Here is a 17,593-nt window from a genome sequence, read left to right as displayed (position 1 = left end):
AGTGGAGTGGTGCTTCATCTAATTTTAGTCCTCTCACCCAGCCCTGTTTGAAACACCTAATAGAATACTGAAAAACACCCTTTCTTTTTCTCCAAAGGGGTCCTGTACATGGAAGTGAGGTTACAAGTCTAAAGCAGGGATCGGCAAACGTTTTCTGTAAAGGGCCAGATAGTCAGTCTTTTATGCTTCTAGGACTAAAAGGTCACATTGAAGATGTTATATAGATACATGTGTAACAAGAGCAAAAACAAATTTCCATAAAATTTTTATTTATAAAATATAAAATGTAATAATAATTTAGTATAATTTTCTGTATTAGAGGTCTTCCAGTGAGAAGAATGATATTCTTTTTGAGGGGACATAATATTTAACTTAATTGGAGTTCAAAGTTAGTGTTCCCTGTCATCAAACTGATTGCAACCGTTCATTTATAAAAGTATTCTTTTTTACCTTTTTTGGGCTGGGTGTGGTGGCTCACACCTGTAATCCCAGCACTTTGGGAGGCTGAGGCCGGTGGATCACTTGAGGTCAGGAGTTCCAGACCAGCCTGGCCAACATGGTGAAAGCCCTTCTCTACTAAAAATACAAAAATTAGCCAGGTGCTGTGGTGGGCGCCTGTAATCCCAGCTACTCAGGAAGCTGAAGCAGGAGAATTGCTGGAACCCGGGAAGTAGAGGTTGCAGTGAGCCGAGATTGTGCCACTGCACTGCAGCCTGGGTGACAGAGCAAGACTCAGTCTTAAAAAAAACAAAAACAAAAATATTCTTAGCTTGTGGACCATACAAAAACATGTGGTGGGCTGGATTTCACCCATGGGACATAGTTTGCCAACCTCTGTTCTAGAAAATAAAAGTTTGAGATGATCTGAAAACATCAGATATAAAAAATCAAACATCAGAGATAAAAAACAAAGATAATCCAAGGACATTTTCTCTGTGACATGAAGTTCTGAGAGGTATCCATGGCTTGGATGTTAAACCTTTATTTTCCCATACAGCTAATTGTGTATTAGTTCTAATGCAAAAGAGATTATTCATATATACAGTTTAGAAAAACTATGGGCACATAGCGTCTTAGGAAGCAAGTGACTGCCTCGGCAAGATAGTTGAAGAAACTGCTCCTCTAGCTGATGACCACCAGACAACTCCCACTCTTTTTCCTTGCCTGCACAGATGCCACATCGGCTGCCAACTGGGATCCTCCCCACCCCCACACCCACGCGCTTGTTGGGCCTCACACAGACTTACCAGCACTGGGCCACAGCCTAACCCTGAACACAGAGGGGAGGGAAGGCAGAAGCGGGTAGAAAGGAGGCGTACCTTACAAGATTCCTCATCCCTTCCTCCTTGCTGAGGTCCTTCTTTTGTGCCTGCTGACTCAGAAGGGGAAGCGAAAGGAAGGGCACTGAAGGCCTCTTATCACTATCGTTTCTCATGTCCTGCCAGCTGCTTCATTCCAGCAGCAGAGGGAACTGAAAGGAAATCCTGGGTACTCACCACGCCACTGTTCCTTCTTCCTTTCTCCTCGTTGCCGCCTGCCTGTACATTTCCATGTCTGCCCATGAAGACCCTGTGGACTTCAGGGATATTCTGCACCTCACGGCCATGGCAGGGAGGGGAATCCCTGCTCCCATGATGTCATGTGGGGAATGGCACCTGGTGCTATTTTTCTTAGAAGCATAGTCTTACATGGCACTATGCTGTTCTAGACACCATCTTGAAACCGTAGGCTGCCTATATTCTGCCTACCGTGTTCCTTTGCTGTTTTGGTTTTTTTAACCATCTTAATTTTTTATGTCTGTAGGTTCTTGCTGCAACAATTTCCCCCTCCTTCCCATATCATTAAACTCTTTTTTTTTCCACCTGCTCATTCTTTTTAGTCTATAAATGTGCCCACCATTCTCTCTAACCCAAAAAAGTCCCAAGCCCTTCTCCCCTTGAGTTTCTACCTCTTTCCTTTTCTTACATTACCTTCCAAACTTCTTTCTTCAGTGCAGCTTTCCCACACCCCATTTACTTTTCAACCTCATCAAGTCAGGCATCTCCCTCTGCAACTCTACTTAAGGCAGCAGATTCACCAGAAGAACCCAGCAGGTATATACGTGGCATCCAAATGGTTTGCACCCTGCCCACTTCTCCAGCCAAAGTCTTACAGATGAGTCTCCCTCAGAACCAAACTAGGTTGATTCTCATCCTTTGTCCCCCAGACACAGAGTCTTCCACTCAGTTTCCATGCCTTACCTGCAGTGGGCTTCCCTCCTGACATGCCCGCTCCCTCCCAGCAAGCTCATCCAGGTGTCACTCTTCCTTCAAGTCACATCTTGGTGATGCTCCCACTGACCACTTAGAGTTTGCTGATTACTCCTTGACACATCTCTGATGGTCCTTGTTTCTGTCATTCCCTTGACACTTAATATGATCTTCTTTATTTTATTAGATGTATTTTGTATCCATGTCCTGACTTTCCAATTAGGTTGTTTGCCTCTTAAGAGCAAGCACTGCATCTTAAGCCCCAGGATACCCTGGGGGCCCAGTACATTGTTGTTTTAATAGTTAGAAAGTGTTGCTCAGTCTCTGATGTGGACAACATTGGTAATATCCAACTGAAAGCTTCATCCATGAGGATAAACAGTCCACATTTGGACTGTTGATTGGGCTTAATTTGCTACTTCTGCTTCTCCACTCTGACACAACTGACCTGCCTCTATCTCTGCTTTGGAATCCTTTCCTGAGCCAAAATAAGATGCCTCTTTCTGGAAATACATCTTCATAAAGCCAGTCACTTGACATCCCCCACACAAAAGTAATTCTTTTTATATTAAACTACTATGGACTTTCTTATTCATGAGCCTCACCTAGAAACAAGAGCTGTGAGCTGCCATAGAGTTGGGCCAGTAATTCATGGCTCCAAACAAACTTCAGGCTAAGAGCTGGAGGCACCCCACTCCTTGCCTAGAATTCTCTCCCAGAAAAGCTTTAAAACCACTTCATTTTCTGCTGAATGAATTTTCCCCAAGGCTGCTTATCCGCTAGCTACCTCAGCCATTGCTTGTGATGCGTTTTAAGCAAACAGGCATAAAAGATAACTGTGATCACTGAGAGTTCAGTGAATACTTACAAGTTAAGCAATGTTTATATTTGTTACTCATGGAGAACCAGGAATCCAACCCGACTAAAAGAAGTAATCAGCCTCTTTGGTCCATACTAGAAGGATCTAGCAAAACAATTGGCCAAAACAGCTGAGGATTCCCTGCCAGAGAAGTATGTTGGCAGGAACTATTCTTCTGGGGAGGAAGCTCCAGAGAGTCTTATTTTGTTCTCTTTTACTGACCATATTTCCTCTCTCTCGCCAGCTGCTTGAAGTAACTGATTATATTACACATTCCCAAGCTTTGAACCCTGGGTACTTTATCACTGAGTTTTCTTCTAGATGAGGATATTTGTTTTAACACTTTCCTCTTCACATGTTTGTTTTATAAAAAGGATGTTCTTTTTAGTGAAATTCAAAGATAACTTAATATTGGACTCCCTTCTCTATGTATGAGGAAAGGGCTATTTTAATTAAAGGACTCATCTCACTGGCCAAAGTGACACTTGGAGGCTTTCATGAAGGAGACAGTCGATCAGATTCTGATTATCCAAACCAACAGTTTTAGGTATGTCTGCTGTACAAGAAGAGGGATGCTGCTTACTAATACAAAATTGATTTGTTCACTATCAACAGAACTAGCAATACAAACAGAAAACAGTGTGCACATGGCTATACTCACATGTACGCACATGTTCCAGGAAGAGGAAAGGTACATATGTGTGAAGATGAGTAATCTTCACACATATAAGGCCACGCACCATTTTCTGAGCCACCCTCTCATTCCTCATCCACTGCCTGACTTTTTTGCCTTCGTTGTTCTTGGAAGCAGAGGGATTTCTCTTGTCTTACTTCAGGGTCCTTCCGTCTCCTTCTGGTCCTCTGTAACTCAAACTCACATTGTAAGAAGGAGTGCTCTATGCCTCATGGACATACATGAGTCAGACAAAAGTCAAGAGAAGCAGGCCATCAACCCTTCGTCGTTTTGAACAATTTCCTATTCAGAGTGTCTGCAAACTGTTAGCTGGTGATCTCAGCCCACTGCAGCTGCAAATTCTCCAGTGCTAGAAAAATCTAAGCTGCTTTTATTGATTCCCCCCTGGCTTCTTCCACAGCCTGAATTCCATCATCTGGAGGGGGTGGGCCCAAAATAGCCCTGGTACATTGCCTGGTGCTGGGGGCAGCCAGAAATACCAGTTACTGTTCGAATACGTACCTCCTACTCAGTTCATTGAAGTAGTTTTTCTATGTAAAGTTACTATAAATTTCAGAGGTATACTGTTTATTAAATTGTCAATAAAATATAATTTAGGACATTTCTGTGGTTCTAAAATTAGTTGTTTCTTTCCAAGTATACATAGGATTACTTTTCTTTTTCAGCAACAGATTTTCTCTAATATTTGTTTTGTGTTTCTTCCTTGCCTTTCTTTAGTCTTTAAAGAAGCTCAACCATGCCAATGTAGTCAAATTAAAAGAAGTTATCAGGGAAAATGATCATCTTTATTTTATCTTCGAGTACATGAAGGAAAATCTTTACCAGCTCATTAAAGAGAGGTACAGTTTGGTCATCATTATCTTATTATAGAAATAAATAGGCAAAGCAGATGTGTTTTCTTTCTGCTTTTGTGTTTTCTTTCTCTCCTTTTTTTCTTTTTTTTATTTTTTATTTTTTATTTTATTATTATTATACTTTAAGTTTTAGGGTACATGTGCACAATGTGCAGGTTAGTTACATATGTATACGTGTGCCATGCTGGTGTGCTCTTCTTTTCTTATTGCATTCTGATTTTTTCTCCAATCCTTTAACATTCACGCTACTGGGCTTTCATGTTGAAAGCTGCCAGTTAGGTGTGGGGCCCACCCGTATTTCTACTTTAGAGGCCCTCTGATAGCTTCAGGGAAGCTGTTGTCAATGCAGTCATTTTCTTATTTTAGAGTTATTCATCCAGGTTGGGCGCAGTGGCTGACGCCTGTAATCCCAGCACTTTGGGAGGCCGAGGCGGGCGATCACCTGAGGTCAGGAGTTCACGACCAGCCTGACCAACATGGGGAAACCCCGTCTCTACTAAAAACACAAAATTAGCTGGGCATGGTGGGGCATGCCTGTAATCCCAGTTACTAGGGATACTGAGGCAGGAGAATCACTTGAACATGGGAGGCAGAGGTTGGGGTGAGCGGAGATTGCACCATTGCACTCCAGCCTGGTCAACAAGGGCGAAACTCCATCTCAAAAAAAAAGAAGAGTTATTCATCCAAAGAAGCTCAGACTTAATAGACATTGCAGTTTTCCATTACCACTAGGACATATGGGCAGAGCAACTAGAAGTCAAGGGTGGGCACAGCTTCCTGGATTTTGAGACCTCTGTTGAAAAGTTCTAGGTTTATTTCAGTTCCTCTCTTGCTGCAGTACTCAGGTAATTGCATGCTGGCAAGAGGAGGCTGATAAGAAATTTACCTGCGACGGTAATTTTGAACTTCAAAGGTGAACCATATGGAGCCTCTTGGGCACATTTTTTGTGGCAGAATGAATGCCATTCACAGTACTCCTCTGAGTGATCTGAATGAACAAATATCATCTTTATTGACAATGACAGCAGTGTGCTGTGTGTTTTGCCCAGCCAGGAGGAAAATGTTAGCCATTGCATTGCATAAGGGCTTCATCTGGAAGACCTCAAATTTTCCCCACCAAAAATTTTTAAAGTTTTAGTTTGTATCATGGAGAGAGGAGATTTTTTGATATTTATATGCTATGTTGGAGGAAAAACTTTTTTTTGGCTTACTATCAAATGTTTAATCTTTTTGTTTTTGTAACATGTGAATATATTTGGTGTTTATAAGGTAGCTCCCCTGTATGGACAAATGGTATTCTTTAGTATTTATTATCAAAGGATCTGGCCTTTGATTTATAACTTTGTTTTCCTCTGCCTCATACAGAAATAAGTTGTTTCCTGAGTCTGCTATAAGGAATATCATGTATCAGATATTACAAGGACTCGCATTTATTCACAAACACGGTAGGTGATTCGGAGTGTTGTGCTTTTGAAGAGCAGTGAAATGTTGTTATCAAGTAGAAGTTGTAGGAAACATTAATATTTTTTGTAGCTGACTCCCAGAAAAGGTTGAAGAGAGGCTGACAATGGATTTTAAAATATATTAACTTTTATAACTTGATCTCTGAATTTCCCTCATTACTTATTGTGTCTGCATGTTTTTATTCTGTAGGCTTTAACATTAAGCTTGTTGGTTATAGATCTAAATATTGTTTCTGACCATGGAGTAGTATGTTAAATGAGAAACCTACAATTATAATTCTGAGCAGTTTCATGTATTATGTTTGGTCCACTAACAGTGCTTCGCTGTTACTTCTCATTTTTCTAATGTATTTATATTTCAACTTGTTTCAAGCGAGTTTAAAAGTAGTCTAACAAAATGTATGCGACACAGGAAAATAGAATAAATTAAAAATTAGCAAACTTAAAAAAGAGACAAAGGCAAAACAAGGTGTGGATATAGCCAGAGGTGAGGTTAGTCCTCAAAATGCATGCCAGCAAGTTTTATTTCAGTAGAAGAAGCAGGCTAAGATTTGATTGTGAGCTCGTTGTCAGACCATGCAAAATGTGAAATATTACCAGTTACAACACACATAGGTAAAAAGAGACCAGTTACCCAAGAAAAGCAGAACTATTCTTGATACCAAGACCAGAGAGAAGCTTTTTTCATGGACCCTTTAGAGAGGACGGTATGTAACATGACTTTATCATAAACACAGTGATGGGTTTTAGAGGGCAGTTTTTTGTCATATCCCTCAATGGAGGCCAATTACATCACCTAATCAGAGAAAACATTTCTATGGGGGCCAGTCTGAGTTGTTCTACAGATGGTCTGGTTAGGCTGGGGAGAAATTTAGAATATCCAAAGGAACGATGACCACATAGCATTCTGGAAATCCCCCATCACTGTTGTTCTTAGCTGAGCTTTTGAAAGGTATTAAGCAGCAATGAGTTTGAGGTTCTATTTTCCGGCAACTACCTGGAGTATTGCTGCTTGTTGTTACTAACTAGACACAGACCCAGCTGGGGTTGGATCAATACTTCTTGTGAGCACAGAGCCACCAGATGGACGTATCCACAGGTGGGCCAGAAGTCTTCTCAGGAGGTCATTTGAGGTCATTGTAATATACAGACAGATGGGCGAAGCTGATTTTGCATAGGTAGAAATCCATTTACTCTCAGTCCAAGGATGTTGTTGCCATTGTAAATATTGCACCAACAAATAAGTTTTATTACTCAAGGAGACTGGGTGGAAGCCCTTTGATAATATAGTCAGTTCAGATTTTTAAACTTTTTTTAAGAGAAGGTCTCAATATGCTGCCCAGGCTGGCGTTGGACTCCTGGGCTCTAGCGATCCTCCTGCCTCAGCCTCCTGAGTAGCTAGTTTAGATTTGATGTAAATTAACAGTGAGTAGAAAAGACCTTGTGCTGAAGAAGGTGGCATAGTGCGTCTGGGATCATTACCAGCTTGTCCTTTACTTCCGAGGTAGCTGCTTACAATTAGAGACTAAATGAAACACAGACAAACCTAGGCTATCTGCAAATCCTCATCTGCCTCAGGCACATACTGAGTAATCAGCATGTACTATGCAAGACTGAGTCAAATTGTGAACCAGTTCTAGTCAAAAGTTTCTAGTACAAGTTTTCTCTGATTCCACTGACATTTGTAGAACTAGCACTTGGGCCTTTATTCACAAGAATTCACAAGAGATGGTGTGAATTTGCAAAACATTAAAAACTTCTGGCATGTTATCTTAGGGACAAATAGGAGAAAGGTCACTTATTAGATTAAGAGCTCAGGGAAAAGAAATAATGAGAATTCAATGGGATTCTCAAAAGAGATAACACATTTTCAGATAGAGACCAGTCATAGTGTCTCAGTTGTTCAGGCTATTTTCTCAGTACTGGGAACTGAGTGGTAGACTTAAACAAAAGTTAATATTCTTTGGTTTTCTCTTCTTTCTCATTTTTGTTGCTATTCTTTAGACCCAGATACTTGTTGCCAGAAAGTAGCCTTCTGTCCAGGCCTCTACCTAATCAAATGTATGCATATATATATATATACACACACACACAAACACATAGACCACACATAAGCACCCCAAGACACATGCAGAAACATGCAAACATCTACATGTACACATACCCACATGCATATATACCTACATATACATTCATCTTACACACACACACACACACACACTCATCTGTAGTACATAATTTAGCATCCATATATTACTGTGTCAAAACAGTCTGTTGGAACTCTGCACTGTGTTTCCCTCCATGCACTAGACACTCAGACCACAAGGTACCAGGGAAGGCTCAGTTTATGGAGAAGGTCGGACCTTGGCTTTTATAGCCTCAACACCATTGCCATTACCAGAGATTCTTGTTGACACTTTTCCTCAGCAATTAAGTGCCCAGTTCCAGTTTGAGCTTAACATTTTATTTGTTACCTTATTTCCTTGCCAATTTATCAGGTAGAACGAATAGGTGTTATCTAGTCTTTATGAAAAAGAGGAAACTAAGGTTCAGAGAAGTTCAAAAACCTGTGAAAGGTCCCATTGCAATAAAGTGGTTGAGTGGAGATTAGTTCAGATAGCCTATGCCTGTTTGCCATGCTTGATTAGAAAAACCTGCCTGTGCTCAGCGAGAACAAGAGAATAAGAGGTGAAGAAAATAATAGTCATTGTAAGTGGTATAGAGACTAATTTCAGTTTCACCCTGTCACCCAGGCTGGAGTGCAGTCACGCAATCTCGGCTCACTGCAACCTCTGCCTCCCAGGTTCTAGCGATTCTCATGCCTCAGCCACCTGAGTAGCTGGGACTACAGGTGCATGCCACCACGCCCGGCTAATTTTTTTTTTTTTTCGAGAAGGAGTCTCGCTCTGTCACCCAGGCTGGAGTGCAGTGGCGCGATCTCGGCTTACTGCAAGTTCCGCCTCCCGGGTTCACGCCGTTCTCCTGCCTCAGCCTCCTGAGTAGCTGGGACTACAGGCGTGTGCCACCACACCCGGCTAATTTTTTGTATTTTTTAGTAGAGACGGGTTTCACCATGTTAGCCAGGATGTTCTCGATCTCCTGACCTCGTGATCCACGCGCCTCGGCCTCCCAAAGTGCTGGGATTACAGGCGTGAGCCACTGCGCCCAGCGCCCGGCTAATTTTTGTGTTTTTAGTAGAGATGGGGTTTTCACCATGTTGGCCAGCCTGGTCTCGAACTCCTGCTGTCAAGTGATCCACCCATCTTGGCCTCCCAAAGTGCCAGGATTACAGGAGTGAGCCACTGCACCCAGCCTCTATCCCATTTTCACTGCTAAATGATTTTTAGAAATTGCCTAATGGTTTTTGCATGGTATTGACTTTGGTTAAGTGCACGTGTACGTCTATATTCCTTTCCTTCAGCAATGGAAAAAAAGCACTTAAAGCACTTCAAAGATTAGTCATGTAAATTTCAGGCTTTTCTCTGGTAGCCCATTCTCACTGTGAGGAGGTGCATTCTGCCTCTGGGGGGTAGACTCCTCTGAGAGGGGAGAACAGTGCTGCAGGTAGTTGCTATGGCCATACTTCGTGTCACTATTTCCTTCCTATGGGGAATGAAAACACAGCTCTACTTGGTACTGATGGAGCAATGCCAAAGCATATGTCCTTTGCAGGAATTAAATAATTAATGCAAATGGTCTGTTTCAACTCTGACTTGACCTTACAGATATCCAGGTCACACTTATCCGTGCCAGAAATAGAAATGCATTGGGCAGTCTGAAGGACAATGTTTTGCACCAAGAGATGGTTCTCTGCCTCTGTGTTTCCTCACTGTCTTGCTGTGCATGACCTTGAGACAGTCCATTGCCTTTCTATGCATTGCTGTCGTTCTAGCCTTCTTGATAAAAACATTGTAGGTTTGAATTTAATAATATCTGGGAAATTAAAGTTTCCACAGCAGGAAAGTGTCCTGTATAAATTCATAGTGTTTGAAGATTCTCTGGTTATTTCCATATATTCATATGATTCATCAATAACAAAATGTGGTAGAGGGGAGAAAGCCTTCTTTGTGGCTTGATGTTTTCCTTGCCCAAGGGTTATTAATGAAAAAGTAAGCACACACATTTTCTGCCAGGATGAAAGAAAATCCCTCTGTTATTCAGCTGGCATATAGGGGTGAAATTAAATTGAAGGTCTGTTCCTGTCTTCTGGAAGTCAAACAGTTTTGAACAGGAAGGTTCTTATCATAATAGCACTTTGCTGTTGCGTGATCTCTGAATGACCCCAACTAAAAGGGTTTCCATTGTGAATCAGAAGCCCAAAGGAAGAAGTAGGCTTATTGTTATAGGTCACATTGCACACATCAGCAGAACTGGAACCCTGCTACGAATCAGAGTTTTAGTACCACCTCCTCACCGATGGAGCATGTCAGATGTAATTCTTATTAGCAAAAAATGGAGCCATGTCTGCCTCCCTACTTTAACAGGTTGTGGGAGAGTAAAATGAGAGAATGTGTTAATAGTAGTACTGTTAATGACCAGCTCTTGCAAGGTATTAATGTGCAAGCACTGCTCAAAAAGCTTTATAGGCTGGGCGCAGTGGCTCATGCCTGTAATCCCAGCACTTTGGGAAGCCAAGGTGGACAGATCATCTGAGGTCAGGAGTTCGAGACCAGCCTGACCAACATGGCAAAACCCCGTCTCTACTAAAAATACAAAAATTAGCTGGTCATAATCCCAGCAACTTGGGAGGCTGAGGCAGGAGAATAGCTTGAACCCAGGAGGCAAAGGTTGCAGTGAGCCGAGATGGCACCACTGTACTCCAGCCTGGGTGACAGAGTGAGACTCTGTCTCAAAACAAAACAAAACAAAAAACAAACAAAAAAAAGCTTTAAAAATATAACACATTTAATCCTGCAGAACAACCCTATTAGGTAGATGCTATTACTTCCCCATTTTACAGATAAGAAAACTAAAGCACAGGAAGGATAAGTACTTTTCAGCCAGTGAGTAACAGAATTATGATTTGAAATCAGGCAACTTGGCTGGTCTGCACACCTACCCGCTATGCGGCATTGCCGCTTGTAAGGAAATAGTAATGTCATGTTAAAATAGACATGAGAAGTACCTGTATATGACATAAGGATCTTATACTTTTAATTACCAGGAATAGATCTCATGTGTATAAGGCTAATAACAGCCCATTGCTACATTATTCAGTACTTAACAGAGGGCTAGATAGTCTACAGATATATTCACAAATTTGTTATATAGACTTCTACTTGAAGTCAATATAACAAATACAGCATGTCAATTGACAGATACAGTTTTTCATCAGTCATTTTTGTAGTCTGTTAGCAATTAATTTTCTTTCCCAGACATTTTCCCTTGCTTGTTTTGAGCCTGAAGTAGGGCCCATAAAAAGAGAAGCTGCTTAAAGGGATATGTGGGGAATCGGAATCTTCCTTCCCCTCATTTCATTAGTGTGCATGTCCTCTGTGGACGTATATGATTAAAGAGGAGTTAGCAGTGAGGGAGAGGATAAAGCTTGGCTGATGGGAGGAGTGGCCAATGTTTACAGGAGCATGACTACGGTGGAAACAAAGAACGAGGTCTGGAGTGTGAGCACGATACTTGCATCTGAGTATGAATTGATGATAGGAAGAACTGAGCAGAGAGAAGACACAAGTTTGTTGTGGTGGATGTTCTAGATGATGCCAGAGGGAGTTGCCATAGTGGGTAGGGGCTGCAGAACAAAGGACTCATTATAACGGAACTGCCACATAAGTTTGGAAATAATAATTACCCCAACTAAATGAGAAAAAGGGAGTCTATGAGGGGAAATAGCATTAATCTAGACTTGAGAGGATCAAAACAACAAATCAAGATTTAGCTATATGGGCCGGGCACAGTGGCTCACACCTGTAATCCTAGCACTTTGGGAGGCTGAGACGGGTGGATCACTTGAGGCCAGGAGTTGGAGACCAGCCTGACCAACATGGCAAAATCCTGTCTCTACTAAAAATACAAAAATTAGCCAGGCATGGTAGTGCAGGCCTGTAATCCCGGCTACTTGGGAGCCCGAGGCATGAGAATTGCTTGAACCCGGGAGGTGGAGGTTGCATTGAGCTGAGATGGCGCCACTTCACTCCAGCCTGGGCGACCAGCAAGACTCTGTCTTACAAAAAAAAAAAAAAAAAAAAGATTTAGCTATATGGATTGAAAGGGAGAGTAGAGCTGGACACTATAATAGCTATGACACATTTCTTGGTGGAATTGGGAGTAATTCATCTACCGCCCCCTGCCACCATGATTCAGTTTTCCCATCTGTTGAGTAAGAAAATGATGCCTGCCATTCCTTTTTTTCACTGGAATGTTTTGAACGCTCTGAGTTTTTAGGAAGACAAACCATGGTCTCACAATTCATCTATTTTCAGAGGTCGCAGGTGCATTGACAAAAGATCACTGTAATCACTGCTTGTATCCTTACACATTCTTAAGCCAATTCCAAAATGGAAACACACAATCAGGCCTTCTGCAAGCTGGAGGGTGCTGTGAAGAACAGAGGGTCCAAACACAATGACTCAGTTGTACTAAGTCTTAGAGATGTCACCCACTGTGGTGGGCATGAATAAATCTTTATTTAATTAGGCTGATCATAAGCATCTAAATGTGTCCATATCAGAAATCTTTTCTTTCATTTTAAAGGCCATTCTTGACTGATACTGAATGCTCTTTGCATTTGTTGAGTTGACAACCTCAAGTTTGGTTCTTATGTATAATTTTGGTTTATTTTACTATTAAGTTCACTAGGATATTTCAAGGAATTGTATGAGGAAGGCCATTAGGTATGTACCAGTACAATGGCAGGATAAAGAATGAGCAGTGGAATATATATTCATAAATATTTCACAATATACATACAAACCCGTGTATGCATGTGCTATAAAATAGCAAACTTGCTGTGCCTGTCTCTGGTTTAACCCATGTCAAACTTTTTTGATCTCATCAATGCCTTGGATTGTGGAAAATAAAAGCAACCCCGTGATGGGAAGGAAGTACTTCCTCCTCTCGCTTATGCCCTCTTGAATGTATCTGATCACTTCTATACCTTCATCCCCTTCTGTATTTACTGGGTTCTAGGCTCTGTAATTACATTCACTTTGTCCATCTATGCCAGCTACTTCTCCTACAGATCCGCCATTATGCCATAGTATAATACTATCCATTTGGAACTTGACCCAGTATTAAGTACTGTTGTCTTTAGAATGATGAACAGAGAGGATTGTCCTATTACTAAAATATTGTTCCTTTCCAAGATAATGGCAATTAGTGTATTTTCACATATAACCACATCACAATCACCCTCCCTTTGCTCTAGGGCAGAGACAGTCTTTGGAAAACAACCTTGACTAATAGATTTAGTCCTACTAGAGTTCCTGCCTTCATTCATTCATTCAACTAATACAACTCCCTCTGTCACAAGGACAACCAGCTCTGAGCCCTCATTGTCCCCTGCACTACTGGGTCATTGTTCTCTCTCAGTTCTCAGTGCTGTCTCATGGGTTTCCTCCCTCCCATCCTCCTCACAGCTCTGGTTTGCTCTCTAGTTGACCCTGGTGCTTGGCTCAGGTAGATGTGTTAACATTAAGCTGTTTAATGTTCCCTACAGACGAAAGTCCTTTGTTCAATCAACAAGAATATATTATGAGACCACAGTGCTCCTGCCACTGTGCCAGGCATTCATAAGAAATATAAATGTGGCCTCTGCCCTTAAAGTGCTTCCGTCAAATTCATAAAAAATGGTTAGCCAGGCGCGGTGGGTTACACCTGTAATCCCAGCACTTTGGGAGGCTGAGGCGGGTGGATCATGAGGTCAGGGGATCGAGACCACCCTGGCTAATATGGTGAAACCCCACCTCTACTAAAAATACAAAAAATTAGCAGGGTGTGGTGGCAGGCGCCTGTAGTCCTAGCTACTCAGGAGGCTGAGGCAGGAGAATGGCGTGAACCCAGGAGGCAGAGCTGGCAGTGAGCTGAGATTGTGCCACTGCACTCTAGCCTGGGCGACAGAGCAAGACTCCGTCTCAAAAAAAAAAAAAAAAAAAAAAAAAAAAAAAAAAAAATGGTTAACATACCTGAAGTTGATAGAGCTCAACTGGAGTTAGAGGGGAGGGCCTATTATGTCCATGAGGGCAAGAGTCATGTCCATTGCATTGTTTCTGAATCCTTAGAACCTAATCTGCTGCCTGGCATGGAGTAGATGCTCAGTGAAAATGTGTTGGTAGAATGAATGAATGAATGAATGAATGAATGAATGAATGAAGGCTAGCATATTAGAATGGCATAATGGAAGAAGCAAAACTCAAAACAGGTGTTGGAGGATGGCAAAAGTTGGGATTGATGTAGACAAAAAGGAGTAAAGGGCACATTATTAATGGAAATAAGTACAGTTAAGCATCACTTGATGACTGGATATGTTCTGAGAAATGTGTTGTTAGACAATTTTGTTGTTGTGCAAACATCATAAAGTACACTTACTTAGACACACCTAGATGGTATAGCCTATTACATAGCTGGACTATATGGTATAGCCTATTGTTCCTAGACTGTAAGCCTCTATAGCATGTTACTGTACTGAATACTATAGGCAATTGTAACACAATGGTAAGTATTTGTGTATCTAAACATAGAAAAGGTACAGTAAAAATATAGTATAAAAGATTTTTAAAAAAATGTTACACCTGTATAGGGCACTTACTGTGAATGGAGCTTGCAGGAAATGGCTCTGGGTGAATCAGTGAGTGAGTATGAAGGTCTAGGACACTTTATAAACACTGTACACCGAGGATACACTAAATTTTTAAAATTTCTTTCTTCAATAATTAATCTTAGCTTGCTGAAACTTTTTATTTCATAAACTTATACTTTTTTTAACTTTTTGACTCTTTTATAATAACATTTGGCTTAACACATTATATGGCTATACAAAAATATTTTCTTTATATCCTTATTCTATAAGCTTTTACTGTTCTTAAATTATTATTATTACTTTTTTAACTTTTTTGCTAAAAACTAAGACACAAATACACACATTAGCCTAGGCCTACACAGGGTTAGGATCATGAGTATCATTGCCTTCCACCTCCACATCTTGTCCCACTGGAAGGTTTTGAGGTGCAATAATACGCAGGGAGCTGTCATCTCCCATGATAACAAAGCCTTCTAGGTACCTCCTGAAGGACCTGCCTCAGGCTGTTTTACAGTTAACTTTTTTTTTTTTTTTTAGTAAGTAGAAGGAGTACAATTCTAAAATAATGATTAAAAGTATAGTATAGTGAATACTAGATAAGGATTTTTCAGCTTCATTATAATATTATAAGACCACCATCATATATGCAGTCCATCATTAACTGAAACTTCGTTATGCAGTGCATGACTGTACAGTGAACTTACAAAGAATGAGGAGTTGCACCTGATTGGAGCACACTTTACATGTATTGATAAGTGTTGGAAAATAAGTTTCTCTCTTTAGGTAGAGTGAAAGGAGTTCAGCCCTGTTAAATATAAAAAGGAGTCATGGATGGTTTTTGTGGGTGAATGAGAGAGTGACAAGGGAAAGATAGTGTTTAAGTGGTCAGGATTATAGGAGAGAAGCTGGAACAAGGAAGGTCTGCAAGAAAGTGGCAATGCAGGCATAGGCAGTGAGAAAGTAGAAAGAGACAGATATGAGATTTACCCCCCCAACCCCCCCGTGCCGCTCCAAAACGAAGTCTTGCTTTGTTGCCCAGGCTGGAGTGCAGTGGTGTGATCTCAGCTCACTGCAACCTCCACCTCGCAGGTTCAAGCAATTCTCCCACCTCAGCCTCCCGAGTAGCTAGAATTACAGGCATGTGCCACCACGCCCAGCTAATTTTTTAAATATTTTTAGTAGAGATGGTGTTTCACCATATTGGCCAGGCTGGTCTCGAACTCCTGACCTTCAAGTGATCCGCCTGCTTCGGCCTCCCAAAGTGTTGGGATTACAGGCGTGAGCCACCGCGCCTAGCTGATATGAGATGTTTTGATAGAAAATACGACACAATCTCATAACTGGGTAAGGATGGATCCAGCATAACTGCAAGGTACCTAGAAATCTTATCCAAAGTTTAGGAAGGGGAGATGATTTGGGAGAGGACAAAAGTGGTTTTGGATAAGTTAACATAGGGATGATAGTGACATCCAGTTGCTGTCCAAATAGAGATTTAGGTCTTCAGAAGGGTAGAGAAGGCACATTAGAAATGTAGACTTGAGTGTTGTCAACATACAGGTTGTCAAGGAATCGTGTAGATCTTTAGTGATGGCTATTAATTTCTCCCATAATGTGCTAGTTAGAATCCAGCTTTCACAACATTGATACAGACTGAGTATCTCTTATTTGAAATGCTTGGGTCCAGAAGTGTTTCTGAATTTGGATTTTTTCAGATTTTGGAATATTTACATTATATTTTACCAGTTGAACATCCCTAACCCGAAAATCCAAAATCCAAAATGCTGCAGTAAGCAATTTCTTTATGTGTCAGGTTGGTGCTCAAAAAGTTTCAGGTTTTGGAGCATCTCAGATTTTGAATTTTCAAAGTAGGGAATACTCAGCCTGTAATGATAGCAATGATAACGTGTAACAAATAATAGCATCAGCAGCAGCTGAGTTGTATTTCCAGTATTGGTGTCCCATTGAGATTTGGAGCCACATTAAATGATGTCTAGGTTGGTGATACTCTCAGGAAGTGGGAGGTTTGGGGTTTTCAGAGACATATATTGCAATTCACTGGGCGTTTGAGTGAGCTTGGAAGATTGCCATGTTGACTATCTCCTGCCTGTACCTCCAGAGCTCTGCTATAGCTGAGACAGGCTTCCTACGTGATGAGTTATCTTTGCCTTTCATGTGAGCTGCAAATGTACCATTGTACTTCCTCACTAGGCAAAGTAATAAGTACTTAACATTTAAACATATGTTGCAACATACACCACAATCTCAGATATGAGTAGGTCATATTCATAAATTCTTTCTTAAACAAAAATTATAATTGTGTTTCTGCTGTGGTATAAACTCTCAATTCCCATCAGACAGTTATCTGGGCTGGGCATGGTGGCTCACACTTATAATCCCAATACTTTGGGAGGCTGAGGCAGGAGGATAGCTTGAAGCCAAGAGTTCAAGACAAGCCTGGGCAACAGAGCAAGACCCTATCTTTACAAAAAACAAAAACAAAAAAACTAGCCAGGCACCATGGTTTGTGCCAGTAGTCCCAGCTACTTGGAAGGCTGAGACAGGAGGATCACTTGAGCCCAGACTGCAGCGAACTATGATTGTGCCACTGCACTCCAACCTAGGCAATAGAATGAGATGCCATCAGTGATATTTTTTCCTTGAGTGACAGTTTATTTTTGCAAAGTTATCTCAGCCTATAATCCAGTTTGATATTTTAAAAGAAATT

The 17,593-nt window shown here is 41.2% G+C and overlaps 1 protein-coding gene across 2 annotated transcripts in view; it reads left to right on the top strand.

The window, feature by feature from the left end:
- The window catches only part of CILK1 (ciliogenesis associated kinase 1), a 39,968-nt gene that overhangs the window by 4,026 nt on the left and 18,349 nt on the right, over positions 1-17,593 (top strand). For both annotated transcript variants that reach the window (XM_019030131.4, XM_055391102.2), the window contains exons 3-4: positions 4,520-4,641; positions 6,022-6,101. In XM_019030131.4, the coding sequence (XP_018885676.1) occupies positions 4,520-4,641; positions 6,022-6,101 (202 nt within the window). The remainder of the gene's footprint in view (positions 1-4,519; positions 4,642-6,021; positions 6,102-17,593) is intronic.

The sequence above is a fragment of the Gorilla gorilla genome, chromosome 5 (genome assembly GCF_029281585.2).
Source record: "Gorilla gorilla gorilla isolate KB3781 chromosome 5, NHGRI_mGorGor1-v2.1_pri, whole genome shotgun sequence".
Lineage (NCBI taxonomy): Eukaryota > Metazoa > Chordata > Mammalia > Primates > Hominidae > Gorilla > Gorilla gorilla.
This window is presented reverse-complemented; position numbering and strand designations above follow the sequence as displayed.